Source organism: Suricata suricatta, chromosome 3 (assembly GCF_006229205.1).
Source record: "Suricata suricatta isolate VVHF042 chromosome 3, meerkat_22Aug2017_6uvM2_HiC, whole genome shotgun sequence".
Lineage (NCBI taxonomy): Eukaryota > Metazoa > Chordata > Mammalia > Carnivora > Herpestidae > Suricata > Suricata suricatta.
The window spans coordinates 116,347,208-116,370,114 of record NC_043702.1 but is presented as its reverse complement, the minus strand read 5'-3'; the positions used below and the strand labels follow the sequence as shown (position 1 = coordinate 116,370,114).

The 22,907-nt window shown below is 44.6% G+C and overlaps 1 protein-coding gene across 1 annotated transcript in view; it reads left to right on the top strand.

Annotated features, from left to right (window-relative positions):
• DNAH14 (dynein axonemal heavy chain 14) overlaps positions 1–22,907 on the top strand; it is a 296,737-nt gene that overhangs the window by 245,077 nt on the left and 28,753 nt on the right. Inside the window, exons 71-77 of the mRNA XM_029934922.1 lie at positions 4,172–4,387; positions 6,074–6,159; positions 9,060–9,216; positions 10,572–10,782; positions 14,510–14,612; positions 15,894–16,121; positions 22,159–22,356. Of these exons, the coding sequence (XP_029790782.1) occupies positions 4,172–4,387; positions 6,074–6,159; positions 9,060–9,216; positions 10,572–10,782; positions 14,510–14,612; positions 15,894–16,121; positions 22,159–22,356 (1,199 nt within the window). The remainder of the gene's footprint in view (positions 1–4,171; positions 4,388–6,073; positions 6,160–9,059; positions 9,217–10,571; positions 10,783–14,509; positions 14,613–15,893; positions 16,122–22,158; positions 22,357–22,907) is intronic.

Sequence of the window (22,907 nt, the reverse complement as noted above, 5' to 3'; positions counted from 1 at the left end):
CTCAGTCAGATGCCCTGTGTCCGGGAGGGTGGGTCTGAGCACCACCGCCCAGTCAGGGAGCCACTCCCGACCCTCACCTGTGACCAGGAGACAAGGCCAGCAGCCAGCCAGCCCACGGGGCGCCCACAGCACTTGGACCCCTAAAAACACCCCCAGTGCACTTAAAGAAACAACATTTAATAACTTCCTTTTTTTTTAAATCATGATACAAGCAGAATGTGTTTATTAAGCAAATCATTACAACCTACAGATAAGCAGAAAGAAGTAAATGAATCTTCTGTAACCCCACAGTCCTGAGATCATGACTGTCAGTATGTTTGTGGGTTTTCCTTCCACTAGTTTTCCTCCCTATAAATCTTCTTTACATACGTTCATACCCATATAGGAATATTTGTGTGTTCTTGACGGTGCCTTTGCTGAAAGACTTACATCTACTTTTTTACAAATTAATAACATGTCACAAGTAGCTTCCTCTGTCAGGAAATAGACTTTTTATGTCTACACAACATTCCAGTTTTTGAATGGACCAAAACTTAGTTAACCACTTTTTTAAGTTAGAGATGTGGGTCTCCAGGCACGATGACTGACATATATATAGTATCTTTTTCTGGCCACAATGGAATGAAACTAGAAATCGATATCACATGAACCATACAAAAGCATGTGGATATTAAATAACATACTCTTAATCAGTAGGTCAAAGAAGTCACAAGGGAAACCAGAAAATATCTTGAGACAAATAAAAATGAAAACACAATGTAACAATGCTTATGGGATACAGCAAAAGCAATAGTAAGAGAGAAGCTTATAACTATAAATGCATACATTAACAACAGCAACAACAACAACAACAAACAGGTCTTGGGTCACCAGGGTGGCTCAGTCAGTTAAGTGTCTGACTTCAGCTCAGGTCATAATCTCATGGTTTGTGAGTTCAAGCCCTGTGTCGAGCTCTATTTGCTGACAGCTGGGAGCCCAGAACCTGCTTCAGATTCTCTCTCTCCCTCTCTCTCACTCTGCTCATGCTAGCTCTCTCTCTCAAAAATAAATAAAACATTAAAAAATATTTTTAAAAAACAGGTCTCAACCTCAAAGAACTAGCAAAAAAAAAAAAAAGAACTAACTAAACACAAAGCTAGCAGAAGGAAGGAAATAAGAAAGAGTGAAGCACAAATAAAATAGAGAATTAAAAAATGGAAAACAAAACCTATAGCTGGCTTCCTGAAAATATCAACAAAATTAAGACAGTCTAAGCTAGATTTACTAAGAAGATAAGACTCTAATAATGAAGATCAGAAATGAGAGCAGGAACATTAAAACTGATGCTCAAAAATAAAAAGGATCATAGGGGACTACTGTGAACAACTACATGTTGACAAATTGGATAACCCAGAAGAAATGGAAACATATAATCTACCAAGACTGGATCATGAAGAAATAGAAAATTTGAACAGATTTATAACAAGTAAGGAGATTGATTCAGTAAGCAACAGTCTCCCAACAAAGAAGAGGCCTGGGACAAATGGCTGCACTGGAAAATTTTACCAAACATTTAAAAAAGAATAAACGCAAAATTTCCTGAAACTCTTCCCAAAAAATGAGGAGGAGGGAACACTTCAAGCTTGTTCTGGAAGACTGGCATTACCCTGATACCAAAGCCATGGATTCCTTCAGAACAGAAAACTACAGACCAATATTTCTGATGATTATAGATGTAAAATTTCTCAACAAAATATACCAAACCAAATTCAACAGCCTATTAAAGGATTATACACCATGACCACATGCAATTTATTCTTGGAATTGCAAGGACATTTTGACATAAGAAAAATCAATCAATGTAATAACCACATTAACAGAATGGAGGACATAATCACATGACCATCTTAATTGATGCAGAAAAAGCATTTGATAAGACTCAACCCTTTCAGGGTTAAAAACATTCAACAAACTGGGAATTGAAGGAAAGAACCTCCACACAATAAAGATCATTTGGGAAAAAACCCACAGCTAACATTCTACTCAGTGATAAAACACTGAATTTTTCTCAAGATCAGAAACAAGGCAAGGATGTCCACTGCTCTCTAACCACTTGTTCTTAACATGTAAGTTCTAGCCAGTGCATTAGATAAGAAAAAGAAATAAAAGACATCCAAATTGGGAAGGAAGAAGTAAAAGTATCTTTGTTCACAGAGGACATGATCTTACATGTAGAAAACTCATAAGAGTCCACAAAAACCCTGTCAGAAATAGTAAACCAATACAGCAAAGTTGTAAGACACAAAACCAACATACATCATTAGGTGTTTTTTTATACATTAACAACAAATAATATGAAAAGGAAATTAAGAAAACAGTCCCATTTAGAATAGCATCAAAAGGAACAAAACACTTAAGGAAAAAACCTAAGGAGGTGAAAGACGTGTACACTACAAACTATAAAACACTGCTGAAAGACATCAAAGACAACACAAACAAACGGAGAGACACCCCATGCTCATGTATTGGCAGACTTAATATTGTTAAGGTGTCCATACTGACCTAGAGCAATCTACAGATTCAATGCAATTCCTAACAAAATCCAAGAGGCAGTTTTTGCAAGTATAGAAAAATTCATCCTAAAATTCATGTAGAATCTCCAGGGACTCTAACTAGAGAAAACAGTTTCGAAAAAGAAAAAGTTGGAAGCATCATACTTCTTGGTGACAAGCCATAGTATAAAGCTACAGTAATGAAAACAGTCTGGTACAGGCATAGAGACAGGTAAACAGACCCATGGAACAGAACAGAGAGAACAGAACAGAAATCAACCATTGAATGATCTTCAACAAAGATGGACCACCCGATAGAGGAAAGGACAGTCCCTTTAACAAATGGAGCCGGGAAAATTGGATATCCACATGCAATAGAATGAAATTGGATCCTACGCCAAATACAAAAATAAACTCAAAATGAATTTAAGATCTAAACATAAGACCTAAAACTATAAAACTCTAATATTGGACTTGGCAGTGATTTCTTGGATATGACACCAGTGCACAGGCAACAAAAGCAAATAAAGACAAATAGGACTACATCAAACTTAAAAACTTCAAAGGACATGATCAACAGTGTTTCCTATGGAATAGGAAAAACTATTTCAAATTATATATCAATAAGGAGTTAATGTATAAAGTACCTAAAGAACTCAGTAACTCAACAACAACAAAAAATCAAATAACCCAATTTAAAAATGGGCAAAGGGCTTGAATAGACATTTCTCTAAAGATGATACACAAATGGCCAACAAGTATATGAAAAAATGTTCAACATCCTTGATCATCAGGAAATGCAAATCAAAAGAGCATAATAAGATATCATCTCACATTCATTAGGATAGCTACTGTAAAACAAAACAAAACAAAATAGGAAAACCAAAAATAACAAGTGCTCCAAGGATGTGTGGATATCAGAACCTTGGGTACTGTTGGTAGGATTGTAAAATGGTACAATGCTTAATGGAAAACAGTATGGAGGCTCCTCAAAGAATTAAAAATAAAACTACCATATGCTGCAACAATACCATATCTTAGTATATATCCACAAGAACTGAAGGCAAGGCCTCAGACTGATATTTGCACACCCCTGTTCACAGCAGCCAATCGGTGTAAGCAACCCAGATATCCACTAATGGCTGAGTGGATAGACAAAATGGCGTATGCATACAAGGGACTATTCTTCAGCCTGGAAGAGGAGGAAACCCTGTCACCTGCTGTGGCATGGATGGAGCTTTGAGGACCTCATGCTGAGTAAAATAAGCCCATCACTTACATGAGGCGTCTGGAGTAGTTGGGATCCTAGAATCATTAAGTACTATGGGGGAGCTCAGGGGTCAGGGGCAGGCTGTTTCCTAGGGACAGAGTTTCAGATTCGCCGGGAAAGTTCCAGAGATCTGTTTCACAACAATGTGAATGTACTTAACACTGATGAACTCTACACTTAACAGATGGCAACGATGAAAAATTGTGTGTGTGTTTACCACAATAAAAAGCTGCCGCTTACGTAACTGATTTTTTACACAAAATGGCTCTTCCTCAACAACAGATATTTATGAAACATCTGCTTTTGGGGAGTAACGCAAAGGTCAAGGGTATTGTCTCTTTTAATGCGGTCATTTCCCTTCCTCTATTAGACGCGTATGAAACCGGCAGACAGCGGCACCTCTGGTGGCTGTCGGGGTCCGCGTGGGAGCAGTGTGTGCACGTCAGCCACAGGCTCCAGCCGTTCGCGCTGCTCTGTGAGTCCCTCCTGTCGAACGTGCCCCAGTGGAGCGCTTTCAGAACCAGTCAGGCTGCCTACTGCCTGATGAGCATGCCCTTCTCTCCAGAAAAGGCTCCACCGAAGGAAGGTAAGCAAGCTCTCTACGTTTTGTGTCCTCTCACCTCGTTGCATGTGTGTACATGTGAACTGTCCGCTGACACACGTGGCTCAGTATCTAATGAGAAAATCAAAGGGAGGGACGTAGCTCAGCCGTGAGCACGGCTTGTGTCACTTAATGCAGGCCCCACGCCAGTCTCGTGACTGAGCGTGAGATCAAGCAGCGGCCGCACCACCCACATGCACAACCCACGCGAGTCTTAGCAGGTCATTTGGTGGAACAGGTGCGCTCCGTAAACCGCTCACATCAAATGATTTGTTTTCAGCACACCTCTTCCGTGTCGCGTCTGCCCCTTGGACGCCCTGCCTCTCCCCCAGGACCTCCACCCACATCCTGGTGTGTCTCCTTCCACATTTCTCTCCACTTTCCTTCCAGATTTCTGCCACGAGGAACCGACACATCCTTACACGCCTTCCCTCTGAGCTCATTTCCTTGGGGACGGGTGGCCAGAAAGGGAAGTCCTGGGTCAAAACTGTATTATTTTTATGTTAATAGTTTGCTGTTCAATTGCTTGTCTGAAAAGTCCAGGATAATTTCTGTTTCTACCAGTGATACATAACTTCCTCTTTTCCAAGGGGCTACTGATTTGTTTTCAACTTTGGCCAATCTGAAAATGTCAAGGTACTTTAATTCAGATTTCCTGGCCAGCACTACATTTAAGTACCTTCTTAGACGTTCGTGGACCACTTGGATTTACCTGTTAATGTACTTGGCCCATTTTCCCACTGAATTGGTTATTCTTTTTTGGCCATCTATAAGAACCCTACTGGTGTGATGCATGATTAACTTTGTTTTGTAAGGATACTAACTTGTTCAAGTATTTTTAAAAATCAGTTACCGTCTGTTGGATTTACCTTTGGGATCTGCACCAACCATGGTGAAATGTCTGTGTGGCCAATTATGTCTATTTTTCTTTCTTCTATAGCTTCCTGATTTCCAGTTCTGATTAAGACGCTCTCCTCCTCTTCCTTACATCATTGTTTTGTAAAGCAAAAATTGTTTCGTTTTAGGGGGAAAACAGATTTATCCATTTGTACCTAAATGTTTGTGTATCATGGGCTTTTTTTTTTTTAAGATCAGCAAACCTATTTCTGCTCTATTCAGAAAAGCCATTTCTATCATCCAGGGTGTATTTAAAGTTAGACGCTGGAGAAAGGAAGTAGTAGGGACAGGAGACAGGCAGGAACCCTAGCCGTGTCGGGGACAGCTGGAAGTGAAAACCAGGGGCTCCCCCGTCGCAGGGCAGGTGAGCCCAGAGGACCCTGAGGCAGCATGAAACAACCAGATATGTATAATAGTGGTTTTTCCAAATTGTGGGAATCTTGTTAATTTCCATTAAGCTCTCATTTCCCATATCTGTTACAGGTAGATTATGAACAGAAATCTCTGGCCTCTAGAGGTACCAGTTTATATTCACCAGAAAAACGGCCTGCACGCAGAAGCAGGTTACAAGGTGTTGGCCACACCTCTGCTCACTGGCCGGGGATCTGCCTCACCCGTGACCTTGGGGACACCTCACATCTCATGGGCACACAGTCCACTTTAAGAGAAGTCAGCCATGTTCAGCCTTAGGCCAGACTTTTCATTGCGGTGTCATTTTAGTGACCCATGACATTTGACTGTCCATCTCTATGTCTTTCTCTAAATTACATCTAGCTGAACTTCTGAATGAAGATGAAGAAATACATCATCCTGTGAATTTCCCCTGGGAGAAACTCACTCCATTTCAAAGGCTCATTTTGGTAAGATGTGCTGCGAGGACACGGTGATATTCTCAGTGTTCTGAGAGCCATGTCAGTAACTTACACCATTCCAATTTAAATCGGAATTTAAATTAGTGAAATACGTGGATTTTATAAGTAAGGTTAATGTTGGAGGGAAGCAAGTCAACTCCTACTGTTCCTTTTGTGTGGAGGGTCCAATCGGGTAGCGCTCCGGCCCTCCCTCAGCCCTCGCCCCCTCCCCGCCAGGGGATGGAGGACTTAGAAACTGGGTACATTTGAGAGATGAACACAGGCCTTCTCCCCAAGCCCTTTCAGGACCTGCTTGCAAAAACCACACCCAGGCTGGGCTTCTCAGTGTTACCTGCGTGGCTCCGGACCAGACCCGGCCCAGAGGAGGCACAAAACAGCCCCACATCCATCCGCCCACTGTTACACGGGGGATATTCCACCTCAGAATCCGGCTGGGGGGGCTGGGGGTGGGGGTGCAAATGGGCGTCATTCATGAGCCCCTTAGAACACCTGCTGCTTAGCACGGGCTAAGTGTTTTACAGACATCATTTCATTCAATCCTCGTAATAATCTTAGGGGTCAGTGCGACTATATCCCCCACGTCACAGAGCCAGGGAGGCAGAGCCTAGAAATCACCTAATGGAGCCGGGATCGAAACTCAGACCATGTGTACCACCTAACTCCTGGCAGGAAGCCGGCACTGCCCCTCCTCCAAATACACCATCCTGGGCTCGTCCTTGTCACCCAGAAACATCTTTTTATTTCCGCATCTGCCGTCTCACTTAGTGATGGAGAAATGCCTTCTCTCTCTCTCACTTTGGACCCCACTTCTGCAAACAGCAGCCTTCGATTTCTGCCTTGAATTTTATTCTTGTAACACTTTAAAATTCCCTCCAGAGAGACGCTGCCCCAAACACTGCATCTAGCTTATAGACATGTTTCACTTTGTCTTGCTGGTCTCAACATTTCAAGTGTAATTTGTCCCAGACAAATGGCTTTGAACCTCTGGAAGTCTCTCTTATGAAACTTCAAAGTGTTCGAGGAAAAAGAACCAGGCAAACATGAAGACACCTTTAAGCTGGATGCCAGTCTGTGCGGTCGGACGCCGTTGCGAGAAGAGGGGGGGAGACGGAGCGATGTTGGCATGTGCACAGAAAACAGGAGGAGCCACGGGAAACAACAGAGGTTTTTCTAGAAAATAGGACCTTCATTTTTCCATTCTAACTTTTATATTACTCGAATGTTATGTAGCCAGTACGTATCACTGTAACAGCAAAATTAATTCCGTTTTAAAGCATGTGCTGTATTACCTTTCCTGGCAAGCCCCAGATGACTTCCATTTGTGAACTGGAAACATTGATCCTGTTTCCCAAACCCACAGTCAGAAGACCTGGTCTGATAGAGTCATGCGTACAGACAAAGAAATCCAGTTAGAATATTTGAATCTGGGTCTGACCTATAAGAGAAACTGAGATTTCCACCTAAGAGATGAAGTTAGACTTCATATTAGAAAGAAGGGGGGAAGGATGATCCCATCAAGATAAGGCCGGGTCCAGTTAGCACCCTGCCCCCCACATTGCGACAGCCTACTGGACAGGAGAGTGGCCGGAAGGATGGCAACGCGGGGGGGGGGGGGGGGGGGGGGGGGGGGGGGGGGGGGGGGGGGGGGGGGCGGGGGAGGGCTGTGGACACGTGGGGAACTTTCCAGAACTGATCGACCTGTGTAGAAAAGAGTTCAGCACAACCCCAACGTACAGTAAAGTGAGGGGGAACACACATCTGGGAGCATAGACCCTCAGCCGTGACACCCTCGGCGGTGACGTGTCGCTGCCTGCTCCCCGAGGTAGATTCTAACGTTTCCACTGACTGGATGCACTGGGCAAGCTCGGCTCTTAGACCCCAGATGTTTTGTGTGTGGCTGATACTCATTTAAAATATCTATCCACAGGGACGCCTGGGGGCTCAGTCAGTTAAGGTCCAACTCTTGATTTCAGCTCAGGTCATGATCTTACAGCTTGTGCCGACAGGGCAGAGCCTGCTTTGGATTCTCTTTCTCCCTCTCTCTTTGTCCCTTCCACCTTTCCCATAATAAATAATTAATTCTTTAAAAACTGAAAAAATACACACACATACACACATATGCTGCATTTAAGTCAAATAAAATTAAGATTAATTTTTCCAAGGAATAACAGAAAAGAGCAGAACTTGACATACGGGTCACACGTATTATGTTAAACAGCGACTTTGCCAATATTTGACCGTTCGAGACCTGTAACAATGGCGGCTTCCCACAGTCCAGCCTGGGGCTTCCACACAGATGCACAGATCCATTCAGCTTTGCCTTAAATGACAGGCTCTCTGGCGCTGAAAATGCTCAGGACAGAATCCGTGATCATTTTGTAAACAGCACACAGTGGTTCCGAGATGTGCGATGATTGCTTCCAACGGGCCCTGAGCCGCTACTCATCATGTGGACGCAGTTGCCAAAATCTTTAGGTCCCTCTAGAGTTTTCCAGACTCTTTCCTACTTTGCTGGGCTGTTTATCTTCACGTTATTGCTGGAGGAGTCAGTGCGCACCTGGCTTTCATGCTCTGCGCGTGTGGTAGGGTGTGTGGACAGCGGGGCAGGAAGAGCCCATGGGAAATTGGGGACCATAACCTGGGTTTTCACATCCAATGCAAGATCTCTGTCAGAGTGTGAGACACAGAGGCACAGGTAGTCCAGCACCGAGGAAGGGCCATGTGAGGACCACGAGCCGTGGCCCCGGTCTCCCTGCCACTCGCCTGTTAAAGTTTCCCAGCATGAAGTACACGATGACGCTCTGAGGACATAAATAATGAATATACCTCCTTGTCTGGTTCCACTTTACCACAGGGAGTGTTCCTCTGGGTGCCTTTTTTTTTTTCAGATAAAAATTCTTCAGCCAGAGCATTTAAAGAATTCAGTGAGAAGGTTTGTAACTGAAAAAATGGGAAATGAATATAGTCTCCAAACTGGAATTAATTTGCGAGAGTCATATGAGGGATCCAACGCCAGGACTCCGCTGCTCCTTATCCACTCCCATGGTAAGCTGCCCGTGCGGTGGTCACCGAAAGGGGCGCCAGGGGTCAGCTGGGTGAGCGGCCGACTCTTGGTTTCGGCTCAGGTCATGATCTCAGAGTTTGTGAGTTCAAGCCCCACGTCAGGCTCTGTGCTGACAGCTCAGAGCCTGCTTGGGATTCTCTCTCTTTCAGTCTCTTTGTCTTTCCCTCCCTCCTCTGCTCTCCTTCTCTCTCAAAATAAATAAACTTAAAAACAGGTGTAGAGAAATAGGTTCTGTGTTGGGTATTTTTATGTTTAAAGTGTTTTTCTGTTATTTACATATTCTGGGAAAGGGACTGATTAAAACTTTAAGTTCTATGAAGACTGAATATTTCTAAAACTGTAAAAGAACCAAGAATACAATTTCCTGGATTCATAACCATGGAAAAACTTATCAGTGCTAATTTTCTGTGCAGAAAATATCTCCTAAACATATTATTGATCTGGAAGTTGGGATTGCCCTTGTATTTATTAACTATTTTAATAGGTTGACTCATAAATATATACATATATATATATATGTATGTGTGTGTATATGTGTGTATGTATATATAGGTATAGATATAGATATCAGAAAGTGGCCCCATCCACCCAGCCCTTGTCTTCCTCAAAACTCCAAATGCTTTTTTCCTTGTCTTTGCCCAACAGACCCCAAGCAAAGTGTTTTAACTCATCTTCTGTTCTTCATCATCTCCAGATCAAATATATCTTTAGAATTCACTGTTTTCAAACTTTGAGTCTATTAGGCAAAAAAGAGTTTAGGAAAGTGCATCTGTGTGGAGGCTGCCTCCTCTGTAACCTTTTATGTAAAGCAGCCTCTCTGGGCCTGACACACTCACAGTAGGTGCCGTGCATTTCCTGACGATGTAGCCCAGGGTGGCTGCCAGGGCTCCAGCCCTCACGCCCATGGCTTCAACAATACATAGAATGGAAGACAGGGAGTATTACACAACAATTCAAGAAACTTTGCTACCGAAGCCTGTTCACAACACTTAGATGCCTATATCTAGCTGTGAAAAATGGAGTCTTTCAGCTGGGGACACAATCATCCTGAGGAACCCTGGGGATCAGCTGCTGAAGAGAGAGGGACGACTAGACACTGGAGTAGAGAACCAGTGGGTGCTGCCTTAGGTACTGTCACACTCATATATTAGAAAACCGAGGCCACCCAGTTAGTAAGTAGCAGAACTGAAATCTGAACTCTGCGTCTGATTCCAACACTGGTTCCCTCACCGGGTCTGCCGCCCTCGACCATGGCCCTGCCCTCGCTGGGTGGGAATCTTTACGAGGGGATGGAGTGAGATCACAACTGTGTGCCTGTCTCCACACCATTGTCCAGGGACTGACCTCACCAACACGCTCCTGACGTTTGCGCAAGAGTTGAAAGGAAGAACGCAGCCCGTGACGGTGATCTCGCTGGGCCACGGCCAGGCCACGAAGGCCCAGGAGGCCATCCTGGCGGCACTGAGCAGCCCCGCGCACTGGGTGTTCCTCCAGAACTGCCATCTCGCGGCATCGTTCATGCCCCAGCTCTGCTCCATCATAGAATCGTGAGAGGTTTATGTTTGTTTGTGAGGGGCCACACAAGTTGTCTAAACACTGGGGTGAGGGGCGCTGCGGGGGGGGGGCTCCCTCGGTTCAGCCTCCGACTCTTGGTTTCAGCTCAGGTCCTGATCTCACCGTTTGTGAGTTTGAGCCCCGCATCAGGCTCTGTGCTGACAGCGTGGAGCCTGTTTGGGATTTTCTCTCTCCCTCACTCTCTCTGCCCCTCTCAAAATAAATAAAAAATCTTAAAAAAGAAAAAGAAAGAAAGAACAGAGAAGAACAATGAGGTGAAAGTGGAAGAGAATGCATCTAAGCAATGATAAAACAACATGCCGGGCCACTCGGGAAAACTCAGCTTTCTTTTTTCTCCAAAAGGTTTAAAACTACACTGAGAATATATTGGTTTTACAGGGAAAAAGCCTCCCTGATTGTTACTCCCCGCCCCTCAAGCCCTCCCTCTCAGCAGAAAACACCTCACACACACACGCACACACACGTATGTGCTCACGTAGTTTTTAATATTCCACTTGATTCCAGACAGCCCCTGTCCACCCTTCCGGGGGTGACTTATTTTCTGGCCTGTATTTAGCACCTCCTCTGGCCATCTCTGGCTCAGTCCAGTTGTCCTGGCTGGAGATCCCAAAGCCTGCTCGCTCAGGCAGAAGCTTCCAGAAGCTCAGCCTTCTCATTGGCCGTGGAACTAGTTGGAAGTTGGTTACTGGAACACCGAGTGAGGGGTCAGCAAGGTTTTCAATTGGTTGAGTTTTACCCGGTTGCCATCAATGGTTTTCTCTCCAGCATTTCACTTGTGTCCACCTCACCAGTGCAGCCAGTGCTTTCCTATGAGTGTGTGTGTGTGTGTATGAGTGTGCATGTGTGTGTGAGGGGACAGGCGCTATACTGTGAGTGTGTGTGTCTGCATGTGTGTGAGAGTGCATGAGTGTGTGTGTGTGTGTGTGTGTGTGTGTGTGTGAGAGAGAGAGCGTGTGCATCTGTGAAGTGGCTGGTGCTGTACTGTGAGCGTGTCTGTGCACGTGTGTGTGAGGACCTCTTCCTCCTCGGGCTGCTGTTCTAAGGCTAGGGGCATCCACCAGGAGCCGTAACCTAACTCAACTTCCCCGACTCGAATTTCTAAAAGCTTCACTAGGATCATTCATTCTGCCCTCCGCGTCCTGTGCCTTCGGCAGTTTACAAAGTTCTTAATCACTTCTTTTTTGCATTTACTTCATCACTTAAGCAAGTCAGAAGATGTAGATTGCTTAGTTTCAGAATTTATAAACCTTGGAAGATGACATGATCATTCCCACCACGCCCTTCATTCATTAGTCATTCAAAACTACTGATAGGGTGCCTACCAAGAATCTTTCTAGAAACTACGCACACGGTAGGGACCAGACAACATTGGTCAGCCTTCCAAAGTGCATTAAGATTGAGGACAACAGTAGAATGACAGATAGTGATATATCATTAAAAAAGAAATTAGTTGGGGTACTGGGTGGCTCAGTTGGTAAAGCGTCTGATTCTTGGTTTTGTCTCAGGTCATGACCTCACGGTTTGTGAGTTCAAACCCCACTTTGGACTCAGCACCAGTGCAGAGCCTGTCTTGGGATGCTCTCTCTCTCAAAAATAAATGAATAAAGAAACTTTTTTTTAAAAAAAGGACTTTAAAAAAGAAAAAGAAATTGGAGGAATGTTCTTCAGAACAGAATTTCAGAGGCTTAATAAAAGTAGTTAACAACACATTAAAAAATCTTATGTAATCAGAGTATAATTAAGAGAAATTCACACTTCTTTATCAAATCAAGCCTTTAGGGGTTTCAGACCATCATCCAGCAGCCTACTGTGGGAGCGAGAAATGTGAAGCAAATTTAGTATATATAAGAGCTAAGGACATATGTTCACAGCATATTGCTGAAGAAAAAGAGCAGGCTACACACAATGTGTGCAATGCAATATTTTTATTTAAAAAAAGGGGGGGAAGCATGCTTATACCTAGTTAGTGTGGTTTTCCTATTTTTTTATTAAGTTTATTTAACTTGAGAGAGAGAGAAAACACAAGTACGGGAGGGGCAGAGAGAGAGGGCCAGGGAATCCCAAGCAGGCTCCACACTCAGCACAGAGCCCAATGCGGGGCTCAAACTCACAAACTGTGAGATCATGACCTGAGCCGAAACCAAGAGTCGGATGCTCAACCAGCTGAGCCAGCCAAAGCCCCGGGGTTTTAGTTCATTTTGGTTTTTCTGTCTAAGTCCGTGTTTGATTTTTTGTTGTTGTTGTCTCTTTGGTTTGGTGGGGTTGTTTTATTGTTTGTTTTTTGCTTTTGTTGCTTTGATTTGTTTTGCACGTTTTACAAGAACAATTTCAGGTGTGCAGAAAAGCTGTATGAACAGGAGGAAAGCTCCCCCTGCCCTCTTGTGCCCAGGTGTTAACATGGTCCACTTCATGCCTTTCACTTGTCCATGCGTTTGTATGTAACTCTTTTCTGAATCACTGAACGTCCGTTGCAGACATGCCACTTGGCCCCTCAGACACCCCAGTTTGCTCTCTGATGATCTGATCAATTTAATCCTGTCTAGCCTGTTGGCCCCAAAATAACATCCTTTAATTAAAAAAAAAAAAAAAAGAACAGAAAGTTCTGGTCCCAGTTCTCACTCAGGATTTCTCATTGCATTCAGCTGTCACAGCTCCCAAGTCGTCCTTATTCCAGAATCGTTCCTCAGTCTTTGTCTTTCATAACTTGGACAGTTCTGAAAAGCATGAGCAGGGTCCATCCGTTTGGTGTGCCTGCTGTGCTCTCCCGGTCAGATTGCAGTCGTTCCCTGTGGTGTTCAGGAAAGCCACACAATAGATCTGTGCGCTTCTCGGTGCATCATCTTGAGAGCACACAACGTCAGCCTGTCCTGATCCTGGTGAGGACAACTTTGCCCATTTGATTCAAGTGTCATCTGGCCCTGGAGGGGCTCTCAGACCACGTGCACATCTCAACCTTTCACCCACTAGTTGTAATAGCCATTGGGAATTTTTTTTTTAATTTTAACATTTATTTATATTTAAGAGAGAAAGAGTGCGCGCAAGCATGAGCAGGGGAGGCGCAGAGAGAGAGGGAGACGCAGAATCTGAAGCAGGCTCCAGGCTCCGGGCTGTCAGCACAGAGCCCGACGCGGGGCTCCAAGTAGGACTCTTAACCAACTGAGCCCCCCAGTCACCCCACCGTTGGGAATTTTTGACTGAATTGTAGCTATGTGATTTGCCAAATGGTGACTTTCTAATTCCACACTCCTTCTAAATTTATTGAGTAATGTTCTACCCTAAGGAAGAGGCTTTCCTTCTCTCCGTTTATACATTGATTTATTTATATCAATCACAGATTCCTGTTTTATTTCGTGGAGTATAATCTGTTTCACCGTCACTTATTCCGACATTTGGTTGTTCAAGATTTGACGGGGGAATACTTCATTTTGTTTTTAATTTGTAATTTTTCCAAAGATTTTTGCAGTGAACACTCTTGTGCTTACTGGTGAAAAAACTACTTTAAAAACTGGGAATTCCTGGGTCTTTAAGCAAATTCCTGCACAGCAGGAGGGGAAGAGCCTGCCCCCCTACCCCTACCCATGATTATTTAAATGAACTCCAGATCACTTCAAACATAGAGATTCTGGGATTCCTAAAAACAGGTTGGTTTGGCGTAACCATTTTTATATTAACCGAGCTTATCCACTTTCTGTTTTGCAGATTTCACAGCCCAGATGTGACCGTAGACCATGAGTTTAGGCTGTGGCTAAGCTCAAAGTCCGGAGGGTCTTTCTTGATTCCTGTTCTTCAGAGGAGCTTAAAGGTACAAAGTTGGGGGCACCTGGGTGGCTCAGTCGGCTGAGTGTCCGACTTTGGCTCAGGTCATGATCTCACGGTTCATGGGTTCGAGCCCCGCATCAGGCTCTGTGCTGACAGCTCAGAGCCTGGAGCCTGTTTCTGATTCTGTGTGTCCCTCTCTCTCAACTCCTTCCTTGCTCATGATCTGTCTCTCTGTCTCTCAAAAATAAATAAATGTTAAAAAATTAAAAAAAAAAAGTATGGACAAAGTAGAACGAGCTTGGTACTGACTAAGGAACACTGAATGCAAATTGTCTTGCATTCATAACCCCGAATTCCAAACTCCTCTGCTCTGGTCCTGCACCACGGTCCAGGAGGGCACTTTCCAGGCCCCTGGGCCGCGCAGAGCGAGGGCGATAAGACACTTGCTTACACTTGGGGCCAGGGAACCCTGTACCTCCTTATCTCTCCCCAGAGAGGATTTGTGCTCTGGAACAAATCTGGGGAGAAGGAGGGGTAGCCAGCCAGCCAGATTCATCCCTCGGGTCCCCCAGCTGGGGCACAAATGCCACTATGGGCTCAGGATACATCAGGCTCCCACTGGGTCACCCAGGGCGGGATGGGGGGGTGGGGCGTCAGAGCATGCGCCGCCCTCCCCTCCAGAGCGGCTCTGTGAACAATCTGAGCCTGGGCCCAGAAACCTCCCGTTCATGTGCAAACAGATCCATGTATCACTGTACATTCCCACACACGTCCTCACACACACACGCACGCACAGTCTGTACATAGGAACAGACGTGTGCGTGTCTGTGTGCTTATGTACTACGTGCAAACAAGGGAGCCTTTCCAACACCCCACAGGTTCAGTCAACAGCCACACTCAACTGAGTTCTATCTTACTTCTTTTATTAAAGATTATTTATTTATTTAGGGGGAGGGGAGAGAAAAAGAAAATCCCAAGCAGGTTCCGCGCTGTCAGCACACAGCCCGATGCAGGACTTGAACCCATAGAACTGTGAGATCGTGACCTGAACCGAAATCAGGAGTCAGACCCTCAACCAACTGAGCCCCCTGGGCACCCTAACAGTGTTCTACTTTTCGTTTTAAAATCTGAATGGGAACAATAGGAAATCTGGGACAGTCCTCTCCCAGAAACTTCCCAGTGGCAAAAGAATTAACACAAGACTTTTGATTTGCTACTGAATCTTGCAGGTACAGGCTTAGCCAGTCCCCTGACCAGCTCTGTCCCCTTAGACCTGGGGCCTATGTCTGCACACACGCTGTCCTCACTCACCTCTGTTTTCTAGATTGCAGTGGAAAATCCCCACGGACTGAAAAGTCATTTACTTCAGACGCTCGGATACAGCGGAAGTGGAGAGATAACAGAAGAGACCTTTGAGAAGCCAGACTGTGGACCATGGTGGAAAAAGCTTCTATTCAGCTTATGTTTTTTCAATGCTCTAATCAATGAAAGAAAGAATTACGGAATCCTGGGCTGGAATAGTGCTTACGAATTTACCTCTTCAGACTTGGAGGTAAGTGTTATATCTCCTAAATAAATAATAACAACAAATGAATAACAATATATACAAACTGCCTACTGTGTCTACACGGACACGGGGTGTTTTCCCCGGGGGTAAGAAAATGAACTCTGTAACTAGGTAACAAAGGCTAGTGTTTAAAAGCTTTGACCTCCATGCCAGCTTTCCCGGAAACAGATCATAGATCCCCCATTTATAGATGTACAAGTATTTATCTGTTGTGCGGGTGAGCTCCTTAACTCTCAGGGTCTTGGTCCTTGGCCTAGGAAGGGAAAAAATGCAGGATGGACACTGTCACTAACTTTCCAGAAGGCAGCCTGGTAATCTGTATCAAAATTCCTCAAGGAATTCCTGTTATCGTTGATTCAGAGAGAGATCATCTCATTTACAGGACTGATGGGTAAAATTGGTTATGACAGAGCCCGTCAGCAGGATTTCATTTCTGAGTTTACATAGAACTCATTTCTCTTATGGATGGTTTTCTAAAAAGCCTCCTATACCATCTTGGGGGGAAATGAATGGCAGGTAGTGGATGGCCCAGCGTTAGCCGGCACTTTGTCACCCACAGGGCGTGCGTGAGTTAGATGCTGGCTGGCATTCCTGGGGCGCTGCTTTTCGAAATGCCGAAATGCCGAGAGGCTGGCTGAAGCCAGACGCTGGTATGCAGAAGAGGCACCCTTCCCCTTCTTCCTTCCCCCTCCCTGTGCGGCACTTGGGAGACAAAGACCGTGTGGGTGCCAAGCTGATGGTCTGGAAGTTCCAACGGGGAACGTTGTGGGAAACTGGATTTATGCACAGCCCCCTCATAAGGAAGCAGGAACTTCTAGTTCCCTGGGAAGTTGAGTTTGGACACAGGCTCCTCCCACTGGAGAGAGTGCCTGGCCAGCCAGCGGGTGGTCAGGCAGCTGGGGGAGGGGGTCCTGGGGGACCCTACATCTGGCGGCTGCTGTCTCCTAGCCCACGGGCCAAGCACCAGTGTACCCTCCACCACACAGAGGGCTATAGCCTCTGAGAACTCTGCAAAACCTGGGCCTGAGCCCCTGTAACAAGACCGAGAAAATAATGTATCTCATGAGATCCGGTGGCCAAAGAGAAAGAGCAGGAAAGAGAACAAGCAGTGGAACAGGAGGTTGTAAGAGCCCTGGAGGATATACACCTTTCATACACGTGCGCATACATATTTCACACACACAATGTTGAGTGAGCACATTCCGTTTCCTTTTGACTTCTTGATGAAAGAACCAGCAAGATGGTAAAACTGACTTTTAAAAATACAGGAAAGAAGTTGCTATAAATACCGAGAGAGATAGTAATGAAACGTGATTGCCAAGTCACATCCTGAACTGATAAATGCCCTGTGCACAATAAAACTGTGCCTTTGGTTTGTGATTTTCTTGATGAGCCAAACACCGTTTGTATCTCTGTGGGACAGAATTGATCCACTTATTCTCAGAAGGAATCACATACAGGCCATCGGCTTTCTGTAAATTAACATCTACTCTGACAGAATTCTGAGTGTTCTGACCAGTAGCACATCCCAGCAAAAGTAGGTGATCCTGGAGTATTTGACCGTCCTTGAAAGCACGCCAGACACTGCCCCAGTTTGATGTGGGAAAGATACATGCTCTCCCTTCTGCCCACTCCCACATTTTGGGGTTTGGGTTTTTGTCTTAACAGCTCTGATTATGATTTACATCATTTCCAGAGGTTATTCAGGATCACAAAACAAAAAGAGCGGGGGTCAGGGTGCTCCGCCCCGTGTTACAGGTGCAGGGTGCAAGGCTCATCAGTGCCTGGGCTCTGAGCAGCGTCAGCACCAAATCCTGACAGCTGTGAATTGAAAACAAAATGAGATGGTGGGGGCGGGGCGGGGGGAGTGGCTGGAGTGGAAAGTTGAGTCAACGGCTGGAAAGACCACATAGAAGGAACACCAGGAGCACGAGAAGGAAATGACAAAACGGTGGAAATCACAAGGGACAATTTAGATCCAAGTCTGACGATTGAAAACCCTCATGGATCTGGACATGAGCTGGGAAATTCCGAGCTGTGGGGACCTGTGGTGGTCCCAGGCTTGTCAGGGTCCCGGCCAGAAGGCAGTGGGAGAGCAGGCAAAGTCCTTGAGGAGGCTGTGTGCGGGGAGCCCGCCAGGAGTGGGGGGTCATGCATAGGGGGGGTCGTGCAAGGAGGGGGTGTCCTACACAGGGGGATTGTGCATGGGGTGGGGAGGGTCCCACGGCGGGGTCCCCTACACAGGGGTGTCCCACATGGCGGCGGGGTGCTTCTGCATGGCCCAGTCTGGCTCTCGCTCTCCGTTGTACGGGCTCGGTAGCTGCTGTGTGCAACTGCATCAGGGTGGAGGTGGAGACACAATGAAGGGAAGTGACCAAGTAGCGAGTGTGGAAAGCAGGAAATTTGTGAGCCTTGCCTCATTGTTAAATCTAGATGGATAATAATGAACGGCTGAGGGAGAGTGGCCTAAGTGCTAATACAGATTATTTAAAAGGAAGGCTCAATTGACAAGAAAAAAACCCAGAGTGGTCATAGGCTAAATGCAGAACCCAGAGGTCAGGGAGAAGGGTCCCTCGAGGACAGGAAGGGGAGGCTGGGTGGGCGGAGGAGAAAGTGGGAACTGTTCCCACTGGGGGTGGAGAAAAAGAAATGTTATTTGAATGAGAATTCAAGGAAAGGAGGGTTGCCTGTGTTGGAAACACTCTGATGTCTAAATTAGCAAAGAAGCAAAGGGAAGTAGCAATTTGATCAAACTGTCAGAAAGAAGGAGAGAGAGAAACAAAGTAGAATAAACGACAGCAAAGTAACACAGAAGGAACCTTCAGGCTGTGTGTGACCCTTGGGTGGACCGCATTCCCTCCCGAGGAGACAGGTGCAGTTTTTAAGAAAAACACATAAGTTAATGAAGAAAGTTTAAAACTACCAAGAAAATAAAAACAGCAAAAAAAAAAAAAAAACAGGAAAAAGGCAGGAAATGGCAATGTTAATATCAGGCAAGACAGAATTTAATCTGAAAAAGTACCAAACAGAGGAAAGAGAAACAGTCTGTGAAGAAACAACAGCGTGAGAACGGTTCCCTTTTATGCAGAGCTCCCTCACGGTGCTCTGTGGACAGACGACCTTGACCCTGGCATCAGCTCCCCGTGTCTTACAGTCTACACACAGGAGGCGGAGGGAGTTGCGGGGACAGGACGTAAACACAGACGGTCTGGCCTCAGAGTTTGTGCGCTCGGACATTACACAATTCAGTCCCGACACGTGTCAGACCATAGCCTGCAGTGGCACGTGTGCACAAACGTGCGTGTGGGTTCTGGGGACACGTATCTGCATGTGCATTACACGTGTGTACTCCTGTGTCACCACCAGGGGGAACTCACAACAACCCTTTCAGAATTAGGGTGCTCTCCTGAGCAAGAGTAAGATCATAGAACAATGTAATCAACAACTTTGATTAACAGAGTTTTCTAGAACCCAACCCCTCTAGTATACAGCACACATTTTTTATTCATAAATCTGAGGAACTCTTAGGATACTCAGCCAGGAACATGGCCACAGAGTAAAATCTTTAATTATCGCATGGCCATGTTCTCTGACCATAATCTAAGAAGTAATAAAAATTTGACCCCAAAAATCTTAAATTGAAAATTAAGAAACATGCCTCAAGATAAGTCTTTTGTCAAAGAAGTTATTAGAAGGAAAATCACAAAACACCTCAAACACAAGGGAAATGAGACTACTTCACATTGAAAATATGACAGTATAAAATATGCTCAGAAAAAAATAAACTGTGGCCTTAAGTATCTTCTTTATGAAAGAGGAAATGCAGGAAATTAATTCATCTTAAATTAGAAGAAAACAAAAAGGACAAATGAATATAATGTTAATAGTAATAAAATAATGTACAAAAATAGTAGACAGGAAAAATAAATCCAAAAATGGGTTTTTGATGAAGTTTGAAAATATGGACCTAATGATTTCTGGGGAAATATGAATTATCAAAATTGACTCCAGAAAATACAGAAGTTCTGAGTGGACCCAAGAGCTGTAAGACATGGCAAATAAACACTGGAATGAAATGGTTTCACGGCTGAGTTTGCTCTGGACTTTAAGAAACAGACATTAATATGATTTAAGCTATTCCAAGCCTTAGAAAAAGATGGCAATCTCCCCAATCCACTCTATGAAACCATAATATTAATGTGACTACCTGATAAAAATAAAATACACAAGATATAGGCTAACTGTACTTAGGACTTGATGTAAAAATCTATATAAACTATAATCTTCAGCAATGAATCAAAAAAGCATAATCCACTATGATCACCAGGGCGGAGTCCAAGAACACAAGGAAGACTTGACTCTGGAAATCTGTAACTGGCTTTCCAGGATCACATCAGGAGATGTGGAAAAGTCTCTTATTATGAAATCAGACACCATTCCTGACAAGAACTCAAAAATGTAGAGGGATTATAAAGGACTACTTAAACATGGGAAAGCCTACCAAAAAACTACAGCAAATATCACCTTTTAAAAATTTTTTTATGTTTTTATTTATTATTGAGACAAAGAGAAACAGAGCATGAGTAGGGGAGGGGCAGAGAGAGAGGGAGACACAGAATCAGAAGCAGGCATCAGGCTCTGAGCTGTCAGCACAGAGCCCAGCGTGGGGGCTCGAGCCCACAAACTGTGAGATCATGACCTGAGCTGATCATGTCAGCTGCTTAACTGACTGAGCCACCCAGGCACCCCTGCAAATATCATCTTAAATAGCAAACACTGATGTTGTTTTTATTAACATTGAGAATCAAAAAACAAAAACAAAAAGAATCAGACAAAGATGCCAATCACACCACTGACATTTAGCAGTGCCTCAAAAGCTCTGGTCAATACAATAAGAAAATGACATAATTCACATTAATGATGTCAAATCATGTTACTCCATATTAAGGAAGAGAGAATAAAAAGAAAGTGCACAAAAGAGCTATAGCATCCAGTTGCCAGACTAGCATTTTTTTTTAAAGCAAGGAACCTTTATTTATTTTTTTTTACATGTTTATTTACTTTTGAGAGACAGCATGAGTGGGGAGGGGCAGAGTTGGGAGACACAGAATCTGAGGCAGGCTCCAGGCTCCCAGCTGTCAGCACAGAGCCTGACTCGGGGCTCGAGCTCACGAGCAGTGAAATCATGACCTGAGCTGAAGTCAGACACTTAACCAATTGGGCCAGCCAGGCGTCTCTGGACTAGCATTTTTGAAAGAAAGGAAACCAGGAAAAAAATATGAAAGGGTGGGAAGGGAGGAGAGAGAAGGAGGAATGAGATCAACTCCGTGCTGGGAGTGCAGAGAACATCTGTGTGAAGCAGCCCAAGAAACCTCTCAAGGTCATCGGGGCCTCCAGGAGGGGGTCTGACGGCAAGATCAGAGAAGACACGTCTCCTTGCTTACCCCGTTGTGCCTTCCAGATCTAGTGCCACCGGCTTGTAGTGTCTATTCAAACTAATAGTAATAATAATAATTTTAACTTAGTAATTCAGTGTTCAACAACAAAAAAGAATTAATGGATGAAAATGCGTATCCTGATATTTTTATCCCTCTTACTGTTTCCATATACAACTGACCTTTGAACAATGTGGGAGTGAGGGGCACCGACCACTGTGTGGTTAAAAATCCACGTATAACTTCTGATGCCTGCAGAGTTTTGCTAATAGCCTCCCATTGATGGAAAGCCTTACCCATAACATCAACAGTCTATTAATACATATATTATGTGTTGTATGTATGACACACCGTATTCTTACAATAAACGCAGCACAAGGAAAGAATGTTATTAGCAAAATCACAAAGAACAGAAAATACATTTACAGGAACAGTGAAAAACTCACACATACGGGGACCCAAGTAACTCAAACCCATGGTTGTGCAATGGTCAACGTTATTTTTAAAGAGCATACACAGGCAACTGCTGGAGAGTGTGCATTTTATGTCCAGACATCAAAGTGGGCTGACCAGTGGCTTTTCTGCAGGCTGCTGTGAAGGTGCTGGAGAGCACCCTGCGCGCCCAGAGCAGCATCTCGTGGCAGAAACTGCGCTACCTGGTTGGGGAAGTGACTTATGGCGGCCGGGTGACGGACACCTGGGACAGGCGGTGTCTAAATGCCCTTCTCTACAAATTCTGTAACCCGGAAGTGCTGAAAGACGACTTCAGTTTCTCCAGCGATGAGGTGGGAAAACACACTGACCTACAGTGCTTGATTGCCAAAATGTGGTTACATTATCTAAAATCTGCGTTTAAATAGATTTTCATGTTTACTTTTATTTTTTTGGAGAATTTTACTTTACTTTTTTTTAGTAGTTTATTGTCAAATTGGTTTCCACATAACACCCAGTGCTTCTCCCCACAAGTGCCCCCCACCATGACCATCCCCCCTCCCTCCCCCCTTCAGCCTTGGTTCATTTTCAGTATTCAATAGTCTCTCATGATTTGTGTCCCTCCCCTTCCCCAACTCTCTTTCCCCCTTCCCCTCCCCATGGTCCTCTGTTAGGTTTCTCCTGTTAGACCTATGAGTGCAAACATATGGTATCTATCCTTCTCTGCCTGACTTATTTCGCTTAGCATGACACCCTCAAGGTCCATCCACTTTGCTACAAACGGCCAGATTTCATTCTTTCTCATTGCCATGTAGTACTCCATTGTGTATATACACCACATCTTCTTGATCCACTCATCAGGTGATGGACATTTAGGCTCTTTCCATGATTTGGCTATTGTAGA